At 43.4% G+C, this 23501-nt stretch overlaps 1 protein-coding gene across 3 annotated transcripts in view; it reads left to right on the forward strand.

Moving 5' to 3' along the window:
- The first annotated feature begins 1597 nt into the window (after positions 1 to 1597).
- The window catches only part of LOC122924350 (ras-related protein Rab-34-like), a 43900-nt gene continuing 21996 nt past the window's right edge, over positions 1598 to 23501 (forward strand). Inside the window, exons 1-5 of one of the 3 annotated variants that reach the window (XM_044275355.1) lie at positions 1598 to 1859; positions 5098 to 5176; positions 16265 to 16356; positions 19906 to 19974; positions 20698 to 20799. In XM_044275355.1, the coding sequence (XP_044131290.1) occupies positions 5120 to 5176; positions 16265 to 16356; positions 19906 to 19974; positions 20698 to 20799 (320 nt within the window). In that variant the 5' untranslated portion in view covers positions 1598 to 1859; positions 5098 to 5119. Of the gene's footprint in view, positions 1860 to 2817; positions 2940 to 5097; positions 5177 to 16264; positions 16357 to 19905; positions 19975 to 20697; positions 20800 to 23501 lie in introns of those variants that run through there. The other 2 variants (XM_044275373.1, XM_044275363.1) reach the window with 2 other exon arrangements.

Genomic DNA, 23501 nt, shown 5'->3' on the forward strand with positions numbered 1-23501 from the left:
ATAATGTGATGGATCCATCACAGCTGGAATTCTGTATTTCTGTTGCTATGATAGAACAAAAAATTTTTTAATTCCTAATAAAGATGGGACCTCCAACTGAACTCTGGATGGGCATGATTTGATGAGAGACTAAGACAGTAGGGTGTGAGATTTTGGATTTATGGAAGTATCTTGTTGGTGCTCTGATGCTGCTGTCTTGTGGATGTGCCCTGTGTGTCATACCCCAGACCTGGGGGTACTACTATTGTGTTCTTGTTTGCTGCATTTTATATGTTTTATATGCAATCTGTTGTACATTTCACGTGTACCATTTCATTTTATTCAGCAGGCGAGGTACTGGTTGGCAAAGGCTGGCTGTAACAGGGTTAGAGTGCGCTGGTAGAACTTCCTATTGACGCCAATAGGCTACCGGTTGGGCAGGGTGTGCGGTAGGAGGTGTAATGATAGCATTGGCGTCCAGATACTAGTGCCAGAGGGGGTTTAAATATTCCTGTGCCACATAAAAAGACCTTAATAAGGTGGGCCTAGGAGCTACAAGTTAAAGAGTAACTAAACTTTTACTAAACTTTTTGGAAAAATGTCCCTAATGCCCTAATTTGTAACATATTTTATTAATAGATTTTGAATTTTTAATAGAGATAGTCCCCCCCCCCCCCCCCCCCCCAAAGCGCACAGGGAAGTGCGCTTAAAATCCACTTTTCTGTACACCGTTGACTGCTCAGCGGTGTACAGAGTACGGGCTCTACAGTTTATGAATGGGGCTGTAGCGCAGTGAGTATGGGCAGGACCGCACATTGCTGCTCCTGCCTGTGCCCCCCTGGGGTTTACTAAATGCTGCCATAGCACATGGGTACCCTTTAACCATGTGCTATGCCAGGATTAGCTGAGCGGAGCGGCTCCTGCTTGTGCCTGCTTTGCTAAGCTAAAAGCTGACATGCAGGACTTTTAGCTCCTGCCTGTATTACATGCGCTGCGGCCCCATTCATAAACTGTAGAGCCCGAACTCGGTACACCGAGCGGTGTACAGAAAAGTGCATTTTAAATGCACAGGGATAGGTGCGCTATAGGAGGGATATATTTATTCAAAATTCAAAATCCATTAATAAAATAATACTTTTTGTAATGTATTAGGGAATTAGGGACATTTTTCCAAAAAGTTAATTAAAAGTTTAGTTACTCTTTAAACCTCAGTATAATAGATTTAGATCTGTAGCACTAGTATAAGACGGGCATACATTAGTTAGTATTTAACATTGTAAATTTTATCGATCAAGCAAAATGGACTCTTAACAGTAGCTGGAATCATCGGCTGGGTGACATCCGTGATTTTGTATACAAAAAGTTTACACGGAAACGACCTATAGACATCCACCAATTGAATAGATAGCCGGCGAGATAAATATTGGACTTTTTTTCTGTTTTCTTAGCAGCTTGCACCCTTTAGAGTGATAATGTTATATGCAGAAGGATGTGACAAGTCCAGTGAAGTGGTAAGTAACTGTAGGAGGAGGATACTTCAATCAATGCTAATTCTCCATCTTTGACACTTCGCTAGACTCTCCTCTCAGCATGGGGCACACAAGAACTTCCTGAGGCTGAACCACCAACATCCTAGGGGCTTTAGTCACTGCTCTCATCCCCCACCAGACTTCAGGGTGGAATACAAGAGTCAGCAGCAGGGGAGGAGGATTCGGGGCTGGGGAATAATAACCAGGCCTCTCAGTTATTTGAGTCACAGTAATAAGAAGCAGCTGCCGGCAGCTGGGCCGCCCCCTCTGCCTCCCTCACTTTTGCCCGAGCTCTTGTGAAGTGGGGAACAACGTGACACCCTTTCCGCCGGTGCAGATTTCTTATGCCAGGTAAGCGGACATCTGCTAGTTAATGCAGCCTGGAGCTCCAGATGGTGTCTGGGGATGGCTTACGTGTCCATCTTCATGGAAACATCTGATAATTCAGTAGTAAAATCTGTTCTTAGACATTTTGCTATGAGGATTATGCTGCCTGTACCACTACTAAGGGTATGACAACACGGTCACATTTTCTGGAAGCCAAAACCAGGAGTGAATTCGGAAAAGAGGACAAGTCTTATCTGTCCTTTATACTTTCTCTCCTTTTATGATCCATACCTGATTTCTGGCTTCTAAAACGGCATCAGGAAACCTGACCAAGGGGCCATATCCTAAAGCTATCCATTATTATACTAAGGCTACATGCACACGGCCGTTGTTTTGGTCCACATCCGAGCCACAGTTTGCTGTCTGCATCCGTTGCTCCGTTCCGTGGTCCGCAAAAAAAATATAACCTGTCCTATACTTGTCCATTTTGCGGACAAAAATAGGCAGTTATATTAATGGCTGTTCGTGCCGTTCTGAAAATTGCGGAACGCACACGGACGCCATCCACGTTTTGCAGATCCGCAATTTGCGGAACGTACACGGATGCCATCTGTGTTTTGCGGACCCGCAATTTGCGGGCCGCAAAACACACAACGGTCGTGTGCATGTAGTCTAACCTATACCACTGTGCTTACAATCAACAATGCACAGACCCAAAGAACAAGTATTGATTAAAAGTGAGATCCTCCTGCTCATCAGAGCGGACAGTCAGTACTGACACATACAGACGAGGACGGAAGACTTGTGTAGATTTGGATGGCCATTGTTGTGGTAGATTGCACATTGTCACCGTCATGGTTGCAATGCTTCTTGTGTTGTTGGAAGCCGTTGCCATGCCCGTGCTGCTTGCACTCTGTTCCTGGTTAGGCTCAGGCTATAGGACTGCTGCCTGTGTTAGATGCGGTTCAGATCTCTTGGAATTTCCTGCTCTCATGTTACTGCCACAATTGTGCAGATTTCGCCCCAGTCAGGCATTGTTCTGGGATGATCCAGCACACACTGAGCTTTATGTAAACTCTTTCTCCGAAATATTTCGTAGATGAGGTAAGAGGTTTTTTTTTTATTAACATTCGGAAAGTATTTTCGCATTCAGTCTTGCTGGATCTTAAGATTGCTGCTTCATACATAGAGAATAGGAGTAGTAATCCATCAGGAACGGTACAAGGGCTATTTAGTGATTCAATGTGTGTTGCCCCAGGCTACACTTTTCACATGTTGATGTTTGCAGAGCAGGAATTGTTGTGCCTGTGGTTCTTCTAGACATAAGTGTAGGATCTGTTCACAGAAATCTGATGGACCCACTGTAATTCAGTGGGATCTGTTATGAGATATATCATATTGCATCAGTCCTATGCAATAAATTACAATTACGAGGATATCTGCATTCTCAGGATGCAACACATAATGGACATACAAATATCAAACAGACATGTCTCTCATCTTATTCCATTTTGATACTCCGTTGTTGCAAGAAAGCTCTAGATTGGGGGCAGTGGTACAATATAAAAGCATGAAAAAAAGCGCTAAATAGGGGGCAGGGGTACAATATAAAAGCATGAAAAAAAGCGCTAAATAGGGGGCAGGGGTACAATATAAAAGCATGAAAAAAAGCTCTAAATAGGGGGCAGGGGTACAATATAAAAGCATGACCCATATGCAATTTATAGTGTCCCCCTAATAAGGAATTTGCAAATGTTAAGGTTTTCTGGGAGTACAATATTGATGCCCTATCCTCAGGATAGGTCATCAATATCAGATCTAAAACCCCAAGGCCGGAAACCAGTCCGTGCATGGACTCCTGGAGAAGGAAAAGGCAGACAATGCAAAAAGAAAAAAAATCCAACGCTCAGTGTCTCACCTAAAAACGATATTTAAAGCAATTAAAAGCAATTAATGAACGCAATAACGCGTGGCAGGCCTACGCGTTTTGAACCATATGGTTCTTAATCATGACATTAATATGAAGAACATTCACAAGATATTTAATACATGGAACAGGTCACATGCCCAATCACTCACTAAACACCAGGTGAACCAGTTGCTAGATATCCTAGAAGCCTCTAGATTGGTTAATTTTTTTGCCCATGTTGTGGTGGAGAATATGACAAATAATTAACCAATCGAGAGCCTTTTTGGACATTTGTGTTGCACTCTAGGATCCCTAAGGGGTTAAATCAGAGACGGGATCTTATTTGCTGCTTTTAGTCCCCATGTTTTCTGTATGATTTGGTCATGTGACTCGTACCATGTTTTAAATGTCCTGTGAATGTTGTTCATATTAAGGTCATGATTAAGAACAGTCTGATCCGAAATGTGTAGACCTGCTATGCAGTATTGTGCTCATGGAATTGCTTTTAATGGACTGCAATAAATAATATTTTTAGGTTGGACAACAAGTCCTGGAATTTACTTCTTTTGTACCAGTATTAGATTGGAGAGGGTTCTACTCCTTGCACCCCACCAATCAGCTGTTTGAAGGGACCATGGCGCTCCGTTAAGTGATACAGCCTTTTCCTAGGCCAGTGACATCACATTAATCAGTCACTCACATGGACCTGGGCTGCAATACCAAGCACAGCCATGTACAATGTACGGCGTTGTGTTTGGTATACTGTGAGGAGGCCATAGCGCTTGTCTGAGTTCTGTGGTCCTTTCAAACAGTTGATTGATGGGTGTGCCAAAAGTCCCCCACCAATCAGATGATGACCTCTCCTGAGGATAGGTCATCAATATTGTACTCCAAGAAAACCCCTTTAACTGTTTCCCTATCAAGATGACCTCCTACCAGTTCCCTCTGTCAGATAAACATGGAGTAAACAGATCCTCTAAAAACCACATGGGTGGTCATCTTGTTTTATTGTTTTATTGTGTCATTTGTTCCATAGGGACGACCAGTTCACCAATACATTTCTGTCTTGACATGTGCAAAAGGATATCTGAAAATAAAATTGCGTAAAAAGTATGTAAAAAGTGTCTGGAGTCGCTGTGCAGTCATGCATATGTAAACCTGGCAATAACAAAGAAAGTTACTAAATAATTCAATGGTTTTTCAGACAAAGGCATGCTAATGAGGAAAGCCCGGCGACATTTTTCACTTCATGGTTAAACGCTGTTTAATGTTCTAGTTCCAGCTTCATTTGCGATAGGGCTACCTCTGTTGTGTTCTTTTTGGGGTAACTACTTGCTTCTTTTGTCCCCACAGTCAGCAGACTTGACAGTTGTTAATGATGAGTGTGCTACCCCCAGTGCGGAGAGATCGGATTGTGGCAGAGATCCCCCAGGTAAGAAGAAGTGTTACTGGTTTATACCCTAATCAACATTGTCCTTCTGTTTTTGCCTAAAATTATAATTTATCAGATACAAATAAATGTATCTTGTTACCAGTGGTTGGATATTCCACAGTAATATTTATTTTACGCAGGCCGTTTCTTGGTTGATGAAATAGCTTGTTGATTGACTCCTGTTTGTCTCCATTTACATGGAGCAATCATTGGGACGGTATGTGATCCTCTGGATAGGTCCTCAGTATCTGATCGATAGGGTCTGACAACCGGTACCCCCGCCGATCAGCTGGCAGTAGCACCACGGCCTTCTCTCATCTCACCAAACACAGTGCCATACACAGCTCAGCCTCATTCACTCCAATGGGGTTGAGCTGCGCCTAGGCCTAGGTGAATGTGACGTCAGATGGCCTAGGAAAAGCAAGAGAAGGCCTCGGTGATACTGTGAGTGCTGCTGGTTTCTCTAACAGCTGATCAACGGGGCTCCCAAGTGTAGCATACCAAACCACAGGGGAAAACACGTAAGGCTCACGGTGGGACACTGGGTGCAATAGTTCATGTACTCACGGTTAGCAGATGCCTCCCTGGACTGGCGTACAGTGGATGGGAAGACAGCACAAAATCCTCCAGGGCACTCTCGGTTGCAGGGAACACCAGCCAGATGGAAGTTTAGGTTCCCTTGATGGTAATGGGTGTAAGGTGCTTTTGCGGATGGGCCCCTGGTTCATGACACCAGCACCATTAGGTGCAAATGTTGAGAGTAGCAGTAGTAAGAATGAGGAGTCGGTTGTTGTAAACCAGTTGAATATTTACTGAAGAATCAATAGTCTCTGGACAGTTGGTACAGTTCGTCAATGGAAAGCTTTTTGTATGGCATAAGTAATAATAAGTTCACTGGTAATCCTATTATCAGGTAGTGGCAGTTGTCAATGAAGGAGTTGTCCTTTTTAAAGTAGACACTTTACACGCAAGGATCCTGGTGGTAATCCCAAGTCCACTCTATAGCATTCTGGTACTAAGGTATGCTGATATATATAGTTACTATGAGCTATCCTTTAAGGGCGTTCCCCTCACGGCAGGCAAATACTTCTGCTTCATTATTTGCAGGATACTCTTATAAATAGGTTTTTCCACTATGAACCGGAATGCTTGTGTAGTGGATAAGGACAATTCTACGCACTAACTGTCCATTTGTGTCCAGGCACTAGGAAAGCTACTCCTGGTCACTTGTGCTAATGAGGTCCATAAGCTATAGTTAGCTGTTACCCTCGCTAGGCTCTCTGCATCTTTGTACATAGACTCACTGTCTGGTGCTTGGTTGCTGTGGTAGTCTTCTCCAGGCTTGATCAGAGCCCAGAGGAAAAGAAAAGAGCTACATGGTGACTTTAGCCTGTGTCTCTCTTCCATTAACTTGCTTCTCCTCCTCTCACATTCCAACTTCAACTAACTCACTTCCTGTCTAGACACACCCAAGCTACATATATTATGTGGTGCCAGCACCACCTAAGGGCGAGTGGGTGTAATGACATTGCCAGCCAGATAATAGGAAATACCATACATTGCAAATAAACACATATATATATATTCAGATGTTTAAAGTGTCCCATTTACACACATATGTGGAACCCTGCATACCCCACTGCTAAAAGATAAGTCATCCTCGATGTTTGCAGTGACTGAAGCTGTGGATCTCTACGCCGTCTCCTGAAATACACCAAGTACACGCCACAAAAATACAAATATGGATACAAACATTTCAATATATATATATTCAGATGTTTAAAGTGTCCCATTTACACACATATGTGGGACGCTGCACAAGTGTGAGACCCCCACTATCCAGACCATTGGTCATCAGTAAAAAGCTCTCAGAAAACCCCTTTAGTGCAGTGTCATTATTGCCAGCAGCACGTCCATGTTTATATGAGGAGATGTTCTGCCAACATCCGATGATTTTTATGTCTGCTTAAAAGGTGCGATCAGCGGAGAAATTATGATTTGCTCATCTATTTGCTGATCATTAAGTGTGCTCACATGCTGCAACGACTGTGTATGAATGCCCATACAGTGGTTCATTTGCCTGATTATTGCCACATATTACAGATTTTTAAAGGTCCTTTTAAACTGACCGATAATTATTCCAATTATCGGGGATAAGTGTTTGTATAAACAGTCCTTCCTGATAACTGGCCTGTGTAAAGCTGCCGGTGATCACTTGATAAAGGAGCAAACGCTCGTTCATCGGGTCATCATGTCTTTCACCAAAAATTATTGGGGAACATTTATCAATAATGATGTAATTTGTGCCAAAAAATACTAACATTACAAATCAAAAGTGATTTTTTTTTTTACCTCATATATCAAAAGGTGCACGCCACTTTTAAAATGCGACTTTAAAAAAATATAAGCTTGATTATCTGCCTATTTCTCTTGATTTGCAACATTTTAACGCCAATAGCACGAAAATGTGACTTTTTTAAACTGAAATGCGCCATTTCAGCCACCTCCTGCCAGACCGCACTTGCGACTTTTGAAGCATATTTGCAACATTTCCACTGGTAAATTGCGACTTTTGTCTTAGATGTTTTTGTTAATGTTTTGTTGGATGTCAATTATTGACAGAACCCTGTCGTTTAGCTCATTTATATTAGATAGAAATAAATGCCTCCTGTTTTAATACATTAATATCACTTGTTCCCATAATGGGTTGGTTTTTCTTTCTTATTACAAATGTGACTTTTTGACAAAAAGTCACATCTTTATGCCATAAATGCAACTTTTTACACCATGCACCTCCACATAAGTTGGCCTAATTGTCCGCCGATAAGAGGATGATAAATGAGGTGTAATATGCGCCAATTTGATAACTCCGCCCACTATAACTCATTTCTGGAGTGATGCATTCTTTATAGTGATAAATCTGGAGAAAAGAGTTGATATATTTGGCGCAAATTAAAACGTTATTCTTTTTGGCGCATTATATGCCTAAATTCTTGCGCAACATGCTTAGTAAATGTCCCCTATTGTTTCTGTGAAGCTATTCATTTTCTATGACAGGGGTATGCAACCTCTGGCACTCCAGCTGTTGTGAAACTACAACTCCCAGCATGGGAATTGTAATGCCGAAGGTTGCTGACCCCTGCTCTATGGGATCAAGTGATTGCAGCAGTGGTTGCGAATTCCCATACAGCGGAGGTGATTGCTACATGTTAATGCAGGTCTCCCCTCTGACAGGCCAGCAATTATCAGAAATGAACGTCTTGTTCCTGTTAATTGCGTGCTGTGTTGGCCTAGCTAAAAGCTTGTGAATGAAAACAAGCCTGGAAAAGCATAAGGCCCCTTGCAGACGAGCATGTCCAGATTAGGTCCGGATGCGTTGCGTCTGCGATCAGGGAAAATCGTGCGAGTAGGTACGCAATTGTAGTCAGTTTTGACTGCGATTGCATTCCGATGTTCAGTTTTTATCACGCGTGTGCAATGTGTTTTGCACGCGCGTGATAAAAAACTGACTGTGGTACCCAGACTTCTTCACTGAAGTTCGGGTTTGGGTTCGGTGTTCTGTAGATTTTATTATTTTCCCTTATAACATGGCTATAAGGGAAAATAATAGCATTCTTAATACAGAATGCTTACTAAAATGTGGCTTTAGGGTTTAAAAAATGTAAAAAAATTAACTCACCTCATCCTGTTGTTCGCACAGCCAGCATCATCTTCTTTCAGGACCTGCCAAAGGACCTTTGACATAATTGCGCTCACCAAGTGGTGAGCGCGGTGACGTCAGCGCAGGTCCTGCTGAATGAAGATAGAAATAATTACGTCATCAAAGGTCCTTTGGCAGGTCCTGAAAGAAGAAGAAAGAAGATGATGCCGGCTGCGCGAACAACAGGATGAGGAGAGTAACATTTTTGGTCTTTTTTAACCCCTAAAGCCAATATTTTAGTAAGCATTCTGTATAAAGAATGCTATTATTTTCCCTTATAACCATGTTATAAGGTAAAATAATACAGTAAATTAACTTTTATCAATTTACTTACATCATCTCCTAGCAACCGTGAGTAAAAATCGCACCGCATCTGCACTTGCTTGCGGATGCTTGAGATTTTCATGCAGATCAATTCATTTCTATGGGGCCTGCGTTGCGTGAAAAACACAGAATAAAGAACATGCTGCGATTTTCACGCAACGCACAAGTGATGTGTGAAAATCACCGCTCATCTGAACAGCCCTATTGAAATGAATGGGTCCGGATTCAGTGCGGGTGTAATGCATTCACCTCACGCATTGAACCCGCACAGAATTCTCGCCCGTGTGAAAGGGGCCTAAATCTACTTTAAGATTAAAAATAAAAGGGTAACACAAAAGGGCAGGCTAAGTGAACCATATGTTGTTGTTTTTTTTATCTTCTATATTTTTATGCTTAGCACCCCATTAGCCAGAATTGCAATAGATGCCTGGTGCCTAAACTGGCCATCCTAACAGATCCCACCGGCAATCATGGAATATACGCTAATACAGTGATCACCAACTCTCCAGCTGTTACAAAAGTACAATTCCTATCATGTCCTGATAGCTGCAGGCTGTCATGGCATGATGGAAGTTGTAGTGTTGCAACAGATGGAGAGACACAAGTTGAGGAACATTGCCCTAACTTCTACCATAAGGAGAAGAAAGGATTGGACAACAGGGATTGTTAACCTATTCTTTTCTGTTGCTCCTCCTGAGTATCAGCCTCAGATTTCTGCTGCAGACCCTATTGAAAAAATCTGACACGTGAACATACCGTTGAAGAAAATCACAGAAATAAGATAATAATGCACTTAGTAAAGTAGATGCAAGCATTATATATGGACAAAGTCCTCACTCTGATATGATAATATCTGAGACACTTAGCCAATATATTTTGATCAAAACACATCTGTGCCCGCCTACCAAGCGCCAAGGTGGTCTCAGGTCAGGCTGGTCCTACGCTAAACCTACCTAAGCCATTGGGCTTCTATGTTCAGGAGCGCAGACGCCGCACATATGGTGTGCTGCTCCTAGTCACCTCTATGTGCATCAAGTAACCAATGGGAGGAGGAGCAAGCACACCTATATGTACCACCTAATCAAGGCGGTCTATTGGAGCTTAGGTAGGTTTAGCGTAGGACCCGCCTGACCTGAGACCACCTTGGCGTTCGGTAGGTGGGCTCAGATGTGTTTTGATCAAAATATATTGGCTAAGTGTCTCAGATATTATCATATCAGAGTGAGAACTTTGTCCATATATAATGCTTGCATCTACTTTACTAAGTGCATTATTATCTTATTTCTGTGATTTTCTTCAATAATATGGCCAGGGACATCCACACATTTATATATCATACCGTGCAGGATGTTTTTATCTTAGTTTTTTCTGTGATTTTTTTGTACATGTGAACATACCCTAAAGTATCTGTGAAATGTATCATGGCTCTCGTAAAAACGTAAAAGCAATATGCCATAACTTTATGAGATTGGAATAACCCCAATCTAGACCACAACAGATAATACCATTAACTTGTTTTTCAGGATTGTACAAAATTAGGCTAGAGGAAGGAAAAGCTTAAAATAAAACCTGATAAGTCTTCTTCTCCTCTAGTTCTGCTGCTCCCGTGGCCCCTGGGTACACACACTTGACCGCTGCAGCCAATCACTGGTCTTACCCTTCTTGTGCCCTACATGCCAGCATCACTACTGAGTCCATGATTACTGCAGTGATCACCTGGGTGTACAGTATGTCACCACTGCAGGGAAATCATCAAAAACTGGCACAACAGTTGGGGAGGCGGAGGGTTTGCAACATATGCCTGAGGAGTGAGCGCATGGAGGATGGGAGTGGTAGTGGCTTTGGTTGCAATAATTATTCACAGTCGCAATCCTCACACCGATGCTCCCTAGGGCTGGGCATTTATAGGAGGGCACACCTTTTCGTCCCTCGGTGCAGACTCTGATGTTGGGGCTCCTGTGAGTTTGGTGGGGGTTCTAGACAGGAGATGTAGGTGCAATGGCCGTTGAATGGTGCTGGAGTCAGTAACCAAGCCAGTTGTAGAAAATAAATGTCTCTCTTTCCTGAAGTGCAGAATGGGAGTTGTAGTACATCCAACGGTATCAAGGCCACTCACAGTGCAAATCTTCAGAGATAGTGTTGTATTGATGTGAGCACGGATGTGGATTATAGTACTCCTTTTCCTCTATCTTTTTCTCTCCCTCTCTGCAGAGACTAAGGCTGGGAATAAAACACCCTGCCATACTCACTGACTCCAGTGCTCGGCCATGCAGATTCTGGACCTTCTTATCCTTTCTCTTTCCTTTCCTTCAGGAGTACTGTGAAGTAGAGATGGTTTCCTCTCTGTGGATCTCTCAGAGATTGTGGTTTTCTGGGATTTAGGCCTAGTACTCTTAGAAATGAGCACATGTAGCTTCCTCTCTCTTCCTCAGCTAGACTCACATACTAGAACTGCATACTGAGCTAGGGGGTGGTCCTGAGTCAGGACTGTTAACCCCGACAAATCCATACAAAACTACTCTGGTGCATTACAAGACATTAACGTATTAAATAACATTACATAACTAGAAAAGTTTACAAGCACCCGATTCTGGGGTACTGCAGATTTATGGTACCTTTTTCAATTGATGCCATGTCTTTCCTTTAGGCCTCATGCACATGGCCGTTGCCCGGCTGTGGCTGTATTGCGGCCCACAAACAGCAGGTCTGCAATATGCGGGCATCGGCCGTGTGCTCCCCTTATCACGGATGCAGACCAATTAACTTGAATAGGTCCGCAATCCGTACCTGCGCTGCGGAACGGAGGCATGTAACCCCACGGAAGCACTACAGAGTACTTCCGTGGTGTTTCTGTCCGTGCCTCCGCACAGCAAAAAAAAAAAACATGTTCTATTTTTTTGCGGTGCGGACGGATCATGGACCCATTCAAGTTGCACGGACGGCTGCACAACGGCTGTGTGCATGAAGTCTCAGCCTGATTTTTTTCCCCAAACCCAATTACAGCTTTAACCCCTTTATCAACCTAAGCCTCCAAGAATATTAAGTGGTAACCCTTAAACCACTCTAGACCTCTAGAGATATCAGGTTTTATTCAGACCACCAGACATATTAGCTAATTAACCCCTAAACCGCTGTAAAAAGAAACATGGTGTGTATATAAAGTTGGCAAAATGTGTATAATGGGGGGCATACTATTCTCGAGGGACCACTTAGTGAATAATCTGTACTATGTTGTCTTGGGAGAACAAACCATACGTGTAAATTAAAGTATGTGTTCTACATGTCACAAATAACGTGTAGCTGTTGCTGCTTTGTCATGTAAGTTGTACTGTTGCAAGTACTTTTTATACACTTATATGTCAGATCTTTGTCTCTTTTCCACCACACTGCTGTGTAACATAACACCCTCTCTCCTAACTGAGCCTCCAGCGCATTCACCTTGTGTGGTCCCAATGTTCTGCATGTGGCCTTAGATCTTCATGTCTATGCAAGTAGGATGAGCAACGCAAAGCAAGCAGCCTAATGACTGCTGCCAGGCAGGAAGTTACAGTTCACTTTTTCTGAGCTCAGGCTTGGATCTCAGACAAAACCAACATCTCAGCCCAACACCAGCAGAGAGGATGAGAGTGTGCAGTTTTAGAGGAAAGTTATAGCTAATAGTAGCCAGACTCTGTGCATATAACTACCGTAGCCTCAGAGGTATACATTCACCATATGTAAGTGCAATGGCCGAGCCCAGCACCTGGGGTATCCCTTGCCCCTTAGGAGGTTTCTACAAAATATGTCCCTCTTATAGAGCAAGTAAACGTGACGCCAGTTGCGGTTAAGTAACGGGAACATGGAGTCCCCTTTGTAGATGGCAATGTTGGTACCCAGTGTAGGAAGGCCAGAGTGGTGTTGAATAGGCCACAATATCCCTGGAGATGTTGTGTAGCACTTGTGTCACGGTGCTCCTACCTGAATACGGGTGGATCCTAGACATGGTTGACCAAGGCAATGCAAAAGGGGAATGAAGAACTTGGATGGTGTAAAACAAAGTTGAGTCCAGACTTGGTAAATGTTGAACAGTTGCTTTCACTTGGCATAAACGATAATCCATACAGTTTCCAGACTTTATCTTGGTTTCCAATAGGTTTCAGCAGGCAAATGGCAGGCAAATACTTTCTCTGCAACAATCTTAGCTCTGCTATGTTGTAGCTTCCTCAGCACGACTATGTTAGCAGTAGTAGCAGTCTCTTCGGGTAGATATTCCTAGGAACTTCTTGTCCTATTATTTAGTACCTCAAACTTCGGCTCAGCTTGGGTAAAGGCAATTCGTACCTCAAGCTTCGGCTCAGCTTGGGTGAAGGCAATGCAAGCCCAGGAGGGGACAAACTGCACTTTAGAGGCAGAGCCTCTGGGCCCAGCAGAGCAGGAAGAGCTCTGCTAGCCAACACACAACCTCTCCGCAGGAGGGGGTAGGCTAGACTGACTACTAACTAAACTAAACTACTCTCCTTCTTCCTCTTTCCTAGAGGGAGAGAGACTGAACAATCCAGTTCATTCCCTGCTCTAGCACTGCCAAATGTTTGCTGCCACCTTGTGGTCACCAGGCACATTACATGAACATAACTATTAAATTGAGTAAATATGCACATTATTAGAAGATGACATAAGATACATGAGATAACAGGAATTAGCACATAGGAAATGGTAGCAAGGTGTCAAAAACGGTAATGGCACTCTGGGTCATTACGTAAGTGCAGCATCCATCACCCATAGACTCCCAGAGTAAAGACTCCCAGAGTAAAAAAAAAAAAGTATAATACATAAGATACATTTTTTGTGTTAACCCTATGTATAAGGCCCCATTCACACGACCCTGGTTTTGGTCTGCATCTGATCCAAAAATGTAGACAGCACACCTTTCTTGTCCGTTTTACATTCATACCACCAATGTATTTTGCAGTCCGCAAAACACATATCCTCAAGAAATACAGATGACGTCCATGTTGTATCCATTTCTTTTGCAGAACCATTGTAACAATGACTATTCTTGTCCACAAAATGGCAAAGAATAGAACATGTTCTATTTATTTATTTTTTTTGTGGGACTGCGGAGCTGACAAACGGATGCAGACAGCACATGGTGTACTGTCTGGATTATTTTGCTGCCCCATTGCAATGAATGGGTCTGCATCCAATCCACAAATAATGTGGATCGGATGCGGACCAAAAATAGAGTCAAGCGAATTGGGCCTTAGAAAGAGCAGTCTTAAAATACGAGAGACCAAATTGAAAATCAGCAATCCTAAGATATCTACAGAATTACACCTTAAAGGGAATGTCACCCCAATTTTTCAACCATTATGTACAGTAACACGAATAGTACTGCAGATAAGGAGTCCAGGTCACTATTTTTTTACTGCCAGCGCAGAGGCGCATGGAAATACATTGAAATGACTTCTGTGCATGCGCACGAGTCCTTTTCATTATGTCGGAACAGCACAGCAGTGTGGACTGTGTATTTCAGTGCAGTTTTGAGCGCTGATAGCGGGGAAACCAGGGTCAGTAGGAAAATAAAAAATAGTGATCTGAACACGTTAGCTGCAGTACTACGTATGTATTACTGGAGATAGTCCAAAATCGGGGTGACGGATTCCCTTTAATGTCGTTTATTTCCTGATAATCATTTTTTCAGTGGTGGTTTAGATGCTTTTAGTTTATAATCCTTCCATGCTCACTGTAGTAGACAGAACTATCCATGCACTGAATAACTGGTTAGCTTGTGATCAGTGTCAGACTGGGGTGCCTAGGGCCCACCAGTAAAATGTATTTTGGGGGCACACTGTACGGATACATTCAAATATTAGCTGCTTACACAGCAGCGAGATACCACCAGATGATTGATTATAGAGGTCCCTACAGCGAAAAGTTTGAGAAGGTAGGTCTTAGGGAGAAGATGATACTGGCTAGCTTTCCTCTATACCCAGAAGTCATCTCAGCTCTGATCGTGTCTTTATATGAACATAGGCTGGATGAGGTGCTGTACATTGAGTATATGTATGTAGCGCAGTACGTCTACTGTGTTATGTACTATTTCTGCAGGGATGGGAGACTAGGGGCCCACCTTGCTCAGGGGCCCACCAGGGGATTGACCTGTACCCCTGTGGGCCAGTCCGAGCCTGCTTGTGATGAGCTTGTGCTGATACACCGCAGCCAATCTGAATATACAGAGCTACACTATAAGGCACTCCAGATAACCTCATACTGCCATTAAATAATGCAGCTAAGATGTTGTCACTGATCATAACTGTGTCCTAATGGAGAAGAGCTAAAACTGGCTGCCAAGAAACAAACCTGGCAATAGCAGGCCACAATGGGACACCCGCTTTAGAAGCTTAGGCATCCTTGTGTAACAGTTTTGTCTATATATGTAAGGCCCCATAGTGGCATTATCACTTCTGCACCCTGCTACTATCTCTAATGGGCTAACAAAATGTCATCTTATGTATTTTGTTCAGGTCCACTACACTGTGCATTTCCAATGTTTTGCAACTGTTATGTTCAGATGCGATGTGCCTGGTTCACCAGCAGGTGGCAGCAAACATGGAAGAGATACAGTTAGGTAGAATGGAGCTTTCCATTCCATTCTAACCCCCCTCTGTGGAGGAGTGGGTGAGTCCCACTTCCTGCAGGAAGGGTGGGGACTAGTGAGAGTTAGTCTAGCTTATCCCCTGCTAGGGGACAGGTGTGCAGGGAACGTCTCTGCTTGACGTGTCCAAGCCAGCCAGAGCACCCTAAGCTTTGCTGGCCATGGAGGCCAAAGCTTAAAGCCTCAGAAGCCAGGAGCATAGTTCCCTGGCATAACCTAGAGTCAGACTACAAAGAGAAGTGCAGCATCAAGAAGAAAGCAAAGTTATACAGCAGCCTGTCAGTACAGCAGAGCCAGAGAGAAACAGATGTAGCAGAGACAAGTTTGCCTGCCAGTTTTCGTGCTAAAGCCTGCTGGAACAAAGACAAAGATTGTATCCCAATTTTCCTTTTTTAATTAGATTAATTTGTGTTATGTGTTGTTTTTCCAGTGTTTCAAAAAGGAGGCATGTCTTCACACCAGAGACTCCTTTCATTCTAAAGTCATCAGTGCCTGCAAGCAGCAGAGAACCGGGACTGTGGGGTAAGCAAAGTCTAGATCAAATATATATCAATTAGACTGATTTAGCTCCCCAGTACGCAAAGCGCTCAATGTACATTTTGTTAACAAACTGCATTGTGAATCCCGGCAGTCTGTTCTAACAGAGGACCAGACAGCTGGAGTTCACTGTATCCGGCATAGCCAGACACCACAATCCACTGCCGAGTCCCCATTCACTATAATAGGATCTGGCCTCTTCACAGCCTATATGCCAGCTTAAGGCCAGACAAAAAATGCTGCATGTAGTGTTTTTTGTCCGGCAGCTTTCCGGCATGTATGCCGCATACAGTGCCTGGAACAGAGTGCTGGAGTTCACAATGCAGATATGAACCCGGCCTTAGTGGAGACCGGGAGGCAAGTGTATAACAAGCCCTATGGTTGACTATGGTGTCTCCTTTGTACCTGCATTGTATTATGCTTTTTTGTGATATCTTTCTCCTTGGTTATTATTACCTATCACCACAGCCCCTGATGAAGCACACTTTGGTGTGGGGGAGGAAACGCGTTGGAATTTATTCTGGATAATTATATAACAAAACATTGAATGGTGGTGTATATTTCTGTTATCCGTCTTGATACCAGTAGATTAGTGTAGCAAGATTTCAACTTTGCTAGGTATCAGTGGTCTGACTATTGTCCCTTTTTAGTTCGGAAACCACAATGGATGTAGTTCAGGGTGTTCTTGGGAGAATTCTGAAGACAGTGGGATCACCCTTATCAGTTCAATTGTTCCGCTTTAGGATGGGCACCCAGGGTGATATTAGGGTTTTGTATCATTTGGGGCTCTCAGCATTTGGAATTTTTATTTTCACTTAAAATAAAGGTTCTGTGAGCATACTGTTTTGTTAGCCCAGAAAATCACTGTACCCTATCCAGCTGCCATCTGCTGGGCATCAAACCAGTATAACACACACATAGGGGGATAACACTTAGGAGTGAATTATTTGATCTAATCCACGCAAAAGATGCGGACAGCACACCGGTTGCTGTCCGCATCCGTAGTTCCGTTCTGTGGACCCGCAAAGAAGATCCGCGGACAAGAATAGGCATTTCTATCATAGGGCCGGCCATATGCTGTGTGAATGGACCCTTAGAGTGAGTCCATAAAGTGTACAATCAGACTGCCCCCCATGAACTATGGAGCAAGATAGAAAAACTACCTAAAATACTAGATGGAACTTTTTGCACCAAAATGCAACTCATTTTAGACAATGTCAAGAGTCAAAGAGACAAGTCCATAATGAATCTGGGCCATTGTGTGCACTTAGCTTATAAAAGACTAAACAAAATATAAAATTGGTTGTCTGAGTTATAGAAAAACCTGGTAAACCCCTGTAAATGGCCTGAAATAACAAAAGAATGGATACTCACCGGTTTTCTTTCCTGCTTCTTCCTGCACTGCTACTCACCCTTCTCCCCTTCTTCTTCCTCTGCTGAGCTCTGGTCCTCCCCACCACTGATGTCATCTTCCTGGCTGCAGCGGGGACGTTCTTGCACACAGGTCACTGTACAGCCAATCACTGGCCTCAGCAGTGCACAGGATGCTAGGGAGGCTCATCCCCGTCCCCGTCTGCCATTGGCTGCTCCCCCCTGACGCCGGATGTGTTCATCTGTGTACAGGGAGAAGCAGCAGGGACCAGGAGTGGTGCGGGGAGCGGGGCAAGTATATTCCATGTGAGGGGCCTGGCACATGTGGGGGGCTGTTTATGACATTGGATAACCCCTTTAAGTGAATGGGCCTGGGCTTTAATACTAAGTACAGCCACTATATAATGTATGGCGCTGTGCTTGGTACGCAGTGAGGAGGCTGCAGCACTTACTGGAGCACCATGACCTCTTCAAACAGCTGATTGGAGGATGTGCCAGGCAGGGGCGAACCTATAGGGGAAGCAGGGGAAGCAGTTGCTTTGGGGCCCTGACCCAGAAGGGGCCCATCCAGGAGGAGGAGGACTAAAGGATTTGGTCAGGGCCCCCTCAACAGTATTACACAATGAAATTATATACAGTGACAGTATAGACAGTGTAGAGAACGGATGGAACAGCTGCCGGCCCTGGTCTGAGAGAGCGATCTTTACTAGCCACAGGAATGGGGGCGGCATGAAAGGAAGGGGTTGTGAAAAACTGACTGGTGGAGGGGGGCCCCATTTAAAAATTTGCTGTGGGGCCCAGTCATTTCTATCTACGCCACTGGTGCCAGGAATCAGACTCCCACCAATAAGATATTGATGACCTATACTCAAAAAACCTTTAATCCCCTCACGTTCTTTATATGTTTCTATATTGTTTGTGCTGTTTCTTCTTCATCTGAGCGGTGACTGATATAAGTGGGATATTTCTTTCCTCCTTTCAGGGGTCAGTTGTAAGGCTTGGTTTATGATCCACTCACAAGAACATTCCTCTGAGTTCATTCCAATACACCCCGACTTTCCCAAATATCTTCTAAGTGGGCGTGCTCCTGTTATGGGCGTGCTCCTGTTATGGGCGTGCTCCTGTTATGGGCGTGCTCCTGTTATGGGCGTGCTCCTGTTGGATATGTTCTCCCCACAGTTGTGCACGCTCACTGCAGGGACATAAAAAGTCATCTTTACATAGAGATTGCTAACCTGATTCTACCTTCGGTGGCAGATTTACTTCTGGAAAGAAGCAGAACAGAGAGGTCACCTAGTTACTAATAACAATAAATGCAGCATATACAGTATTTTAAGAGTTCATCAAGGACACATGCAAAATGATTACACAGTCCCTGAAAGCCAACATAAGACAGTTAGTTACTTATACTTTATATGTGTGTAAGGGCTCATGCATGAGCACTGACCGTATGACCGCCGTATGCGACGGTCCACACTGCTAAAAAGTAGTGCATGCACTACTTTTTTGCGGTGTGGAGTTACGGGCAGAAAACCCACGGAAGCACTCCGTAGTGCTTCCGCGGGCTTCCGATCTGTGCCTCTGTTCAGCACCGCGTCTCCTGGATTGCGGACCCATTCACGGCCGGCGCCCCTATGTTGCAGACCCATTTGTATAATGCTTCTTCATTGTTGGCCAGTCACTGCTGTGTTCATTGTGTAGCGGCCGTGCCTAGGTCTGCAGCACAGTCCCACTCATGTGAACGGGATTATGCCGCAATACCAGGCACATTCACTACACAATATGGAAGATTTATGAAGCTGTATAAAAGGAGGGTGTCTTTGCTGCCCATAGCAACCTATCACAGCGCAGATTTCATTTCTTATTGTGCTTTTCGAAAAATGAAAGCTGTGCCGTGATTGGCAACAAAGACAGTCTTTCTTTTAGACAGTCTTCGAACGTACGGAGCTGTACCTGGTAAACAACAAAGGGGCCGCAGGGTTCGCCGGAACACCACAGCTCCTTCACAATCAGCTGACCATGATGATGAGAGTCGGACTCCCACCGATCTGATATTGATCCCAAGAAAAGACCATACATTTTAAAGCCCTGGAAACCATGTTTATAGTGTATTATTATTCTCCGAACTTTACTTTAATTTTACTTTTTACTTTTCTTTCCCAGCAGATTTAAGATTTCCAAGGTCATTGTGGTCGGAGATCTTTCAGTGGGCAAGACGTGTATGATAAATAGGTAAGATTTCGATTTTTTTCGGCTCAAAAATAGCTAAAGTAAGTCTAGATGTCCTGCACAGCATGTCCGTATTGTTGTATTAGGCGTCTCAACCTTTCTCTGGCAGTAGCACTGGAAAATCATTGCTTGAAAACGCTGAGCTTTTAGATGGAGATGTATTACTGTGTGAACACTACCTCATAGTCCCAGGCCTAATAATCCAGGTGACTGGGTGATTTTCCGCAGTACTGACTATATTCCACCAATGGAGCCCTGCACAACCCTATTTATATTATTACAGTCTTTATTGTTCTCAATATCTATGTTCTACAGCTTCACAGATTCACTTCATATTCAAACCATTGTTTAAAGGGGTATTCCGAGACTTAAATATTAATGACCTATCCTCAGGAGGGGTGTGGTCTCTTCCTTGGCCTGTGATGTTACATCCATAGTTCACATGGCCTTTAAATAGCCAAGTCCCAGTCAAATGAATAGGACTAAGTTGCAATATCAACCACAGCCGCTATACAATATACAGTGCTGTGCTTGGTAAAGTAAAAAGCTTCAAATAGCTGATCGTTGGGGTCTCTGGGAGTCAGACCCCACCAATCTGATATTGATGACCTGTCCTAAGGATAGGTCATCAATATGTAGGACTTGGAAAGACCTGAAGCTCATATACAATAAGGCTATCCTACTGTAATATAAATTGTTAAAGACTAGTGATTTTTTTTTTTTAAGGTTTTGCAAAGACGTCTTTGATAAAAATTATAAGGCGACAATTGGGGTGGACTTTGAGATGGAGAGGTTTGAGATCCTGGGAGTTCCTTTCAGTTTGCAACTGTAAGTACAGTAACTCATTAGATACTTACTGTTAGTCCTAATCAGGATGATAACCTGAGAAAGCCATGTGTACACAGATGATTTACGATCATAGGAACAGTTTTAGAGCAAAGTTCCTAATGTCGCAAAATGCTGTAAATGTATTCCTCCGCTATGGGGTTTTCCTATCTGAACAGAGTTTACAGTGAAAGACCATTGATAGCTGTGAACAGTTCTGATACTGAGCCGCCTCTGAACATAAAGCAGACCATAGACAGGACCCAGAAAGATGATCAAAATTAAGGTTATTTAGTTTCGAAAAAAAGATGGAGCGATGGGGCGATGGAACTATCTATATACAGTGCTGGCCATAATTATTCATACCCCTGGCAAATTTTGACTTAAAGTTACTTTTATTCAACCAGCAAGTAATTTTTTGACGGGAAATGACATAGGTGTCTCCCAAAAGATAATAAGACGATGTACAAGAGGCCTTATTGTGGGAAAAAAAACATTTCTCAGCTTTTATTTACATTTGAGCAAAAAGTGTCCAGTCCAAAATTATTCATACCCTTCTCTAATCAATAGAAAAGCCTTTATTGGCTATTACAGCAATCAAACGCTTCCTATAATTGCAGACCAGCTTTTTGCATGTCTCCACAGGTATTTTTTCCCATTCATCTTTAGCAATGAGCGCCAAATCTTTCAGGTTGGAGGGTCTTCTTGCCATCACCCTGATCTTTAGCTCCCTCCACAGATTCTCAATTGGATTCAAGTCTGGACTCTGGCTGGGCCACTCCAAAACGTTAATGTTGTTGTCTGCAAACCATTTCTTCACCACTTTTGCTGTGTGTTTTGGGTCATTGTCATGCTGAAGTGTCCACTGGGCCCAAGGCCAAGTTTCTCTGCAGACTGCCTGATGTTGTCATTGAGAATACTCATGTATCGCTCTTTTTTCATGGTGTCGTTTACTGTGATTAGGTTCCCTGGTCCATTGGCTGACAAACACCCCCAAAGCATTAGGTTCCCACCACCATGTTTGACAGTGGGGATGGTGTTCTTTGGGTTGAAGGCTTCTCCTTTTTTACGCCAAATGAAGGAAACATCATTGTGACCAAACAATTCAATTTTTGTTTCATCTGACCATAACACAGACGACCAGAAGTCTTCTTCTTTGTCCAGATGAGCTTTTGAAAAGGCCAATCAAGCTTTTGTGTGCCTCATCTGGAGAAGTGGCGTCCTCCTTGGTCTGCATTGTGCAGTGTCCGTTGGATTGTCTGCCTTGAGACATTGCCACCAGCAGAGCCCAGATTCACCAGGATGGCCTTGGTGGTGATCCTTGGATTCTTTTTCACCTCTCTAACTATCCTCCTGGCCAGTACAGGTGTCACTTTTGGCTTCCGACCACGTCCCCTGAGATTTTCCACAGTGCGGAACATCTTGTATTTTTTGCTCAAATGTAAATAAAACCTGAGAAATGTTTTTGTTTCCCACAATAAGGCCTCTTGTACATCGTCTTATTATCTTTTGGGAGACACCTATGTCATTTCCCATCAAAAAACTTGGTATACACATCCCTTGCTAGCTGGAAAGAAATCTTGTTGGGGTCACAGCTCTCTAGCACGTACCATTCCTGAGATATTCCCCAAAAATGCAAATATGGCACATCACATGACCTACATTAGATAATAGAAGCCTGCAGGTCTTTCTCTTCATATCCCAACTGCTATACACACGGTCACAAATCTCTTATCAGCCAATAGAAGCGTACAGGGCCACGCCCCCAATCTGATTAGGCCACGCCCCCTCCAACTCAGCAGCCGACAGGGATTGAAAAAATGAAGGTAAAAATCAACTTCTGTCAGCTGCCGGGGTGGGAGGGAGGGTGACTTTCTCCCTGCAGCTCACACTCAGACAGCACAGACCTAACAAAGTAATAACTTCGGCACATAGGAGCCAATACATTCTAATACTGTACAAAGGGCTCGCTCCATACAGTATTCAAATGAAGTATTATGCGAATCGACTTTGGATGTTTCATCAGAAGTCGATTCGCTCATCCCTAGTGAATTCACTAAAAGAGAAAGGGCCTGGATGTATTTCTGGAGTATAATAATATTACAGGTTATCATTACTAGATTTCTGGAGAGGTCCAGGGAATTTTTCTGATTGCAAGCTGACTTGGACAAACTTACTGTTTGGGCCTCCGCTTGGCAAATGAGGTTCAATATAGATAAATGTAACGTTATGCACCTTGGCGCAAATAATCTGCATGCAGCATATGTCCTAGGGGGGGGGGGGGGGGGGTAAAACTGGGAGAGTCACTTACAAATAGTACAAATATATAAACGGACCATACAGAAAATATCTAGGGGAGCTATTCTGTGTTAAACCCCCTTTAAAAACAAGGGGCCACTCCGTACACCTGGAGAAAGAAGATTCAGTCATAAGAAGTGACAAGCATTCTTTACAGTAAGGGCTGTGAATCTCTGGAATAGCCGCAGGCGCTGGTCACAGCAAATACAGGAGATGGCTTCAAAAAAGGTTTAGATTAATTTTTAATTCAAAATAACATTGAGACATATGATAATGTATAGAAATCTTGTTCTATGCACCCTTTCCCTTTGCCCCAACCCCTTTTTAAAAGGAAGATGGACATTGATCCAGGGATTTGTTCCGTGGATCAATATAGCAGGATTTCAGGTTGGACTTGATGGACTTTT

The sequence above is a fragment of the Bufo gargarizans genome, chromosome 1, assembly GCF_014858855.1.
Source record: "Bufo gargarizans isolate SCDJY-AF-19 chromosome 1, ASM1485885v1, whole genome shotgun sequence".
NCBI lineage: Eukaryota > Metazoa > Chordata > Amphibia > Anura > Bufonidae > Bufo > Bufo gargarizans.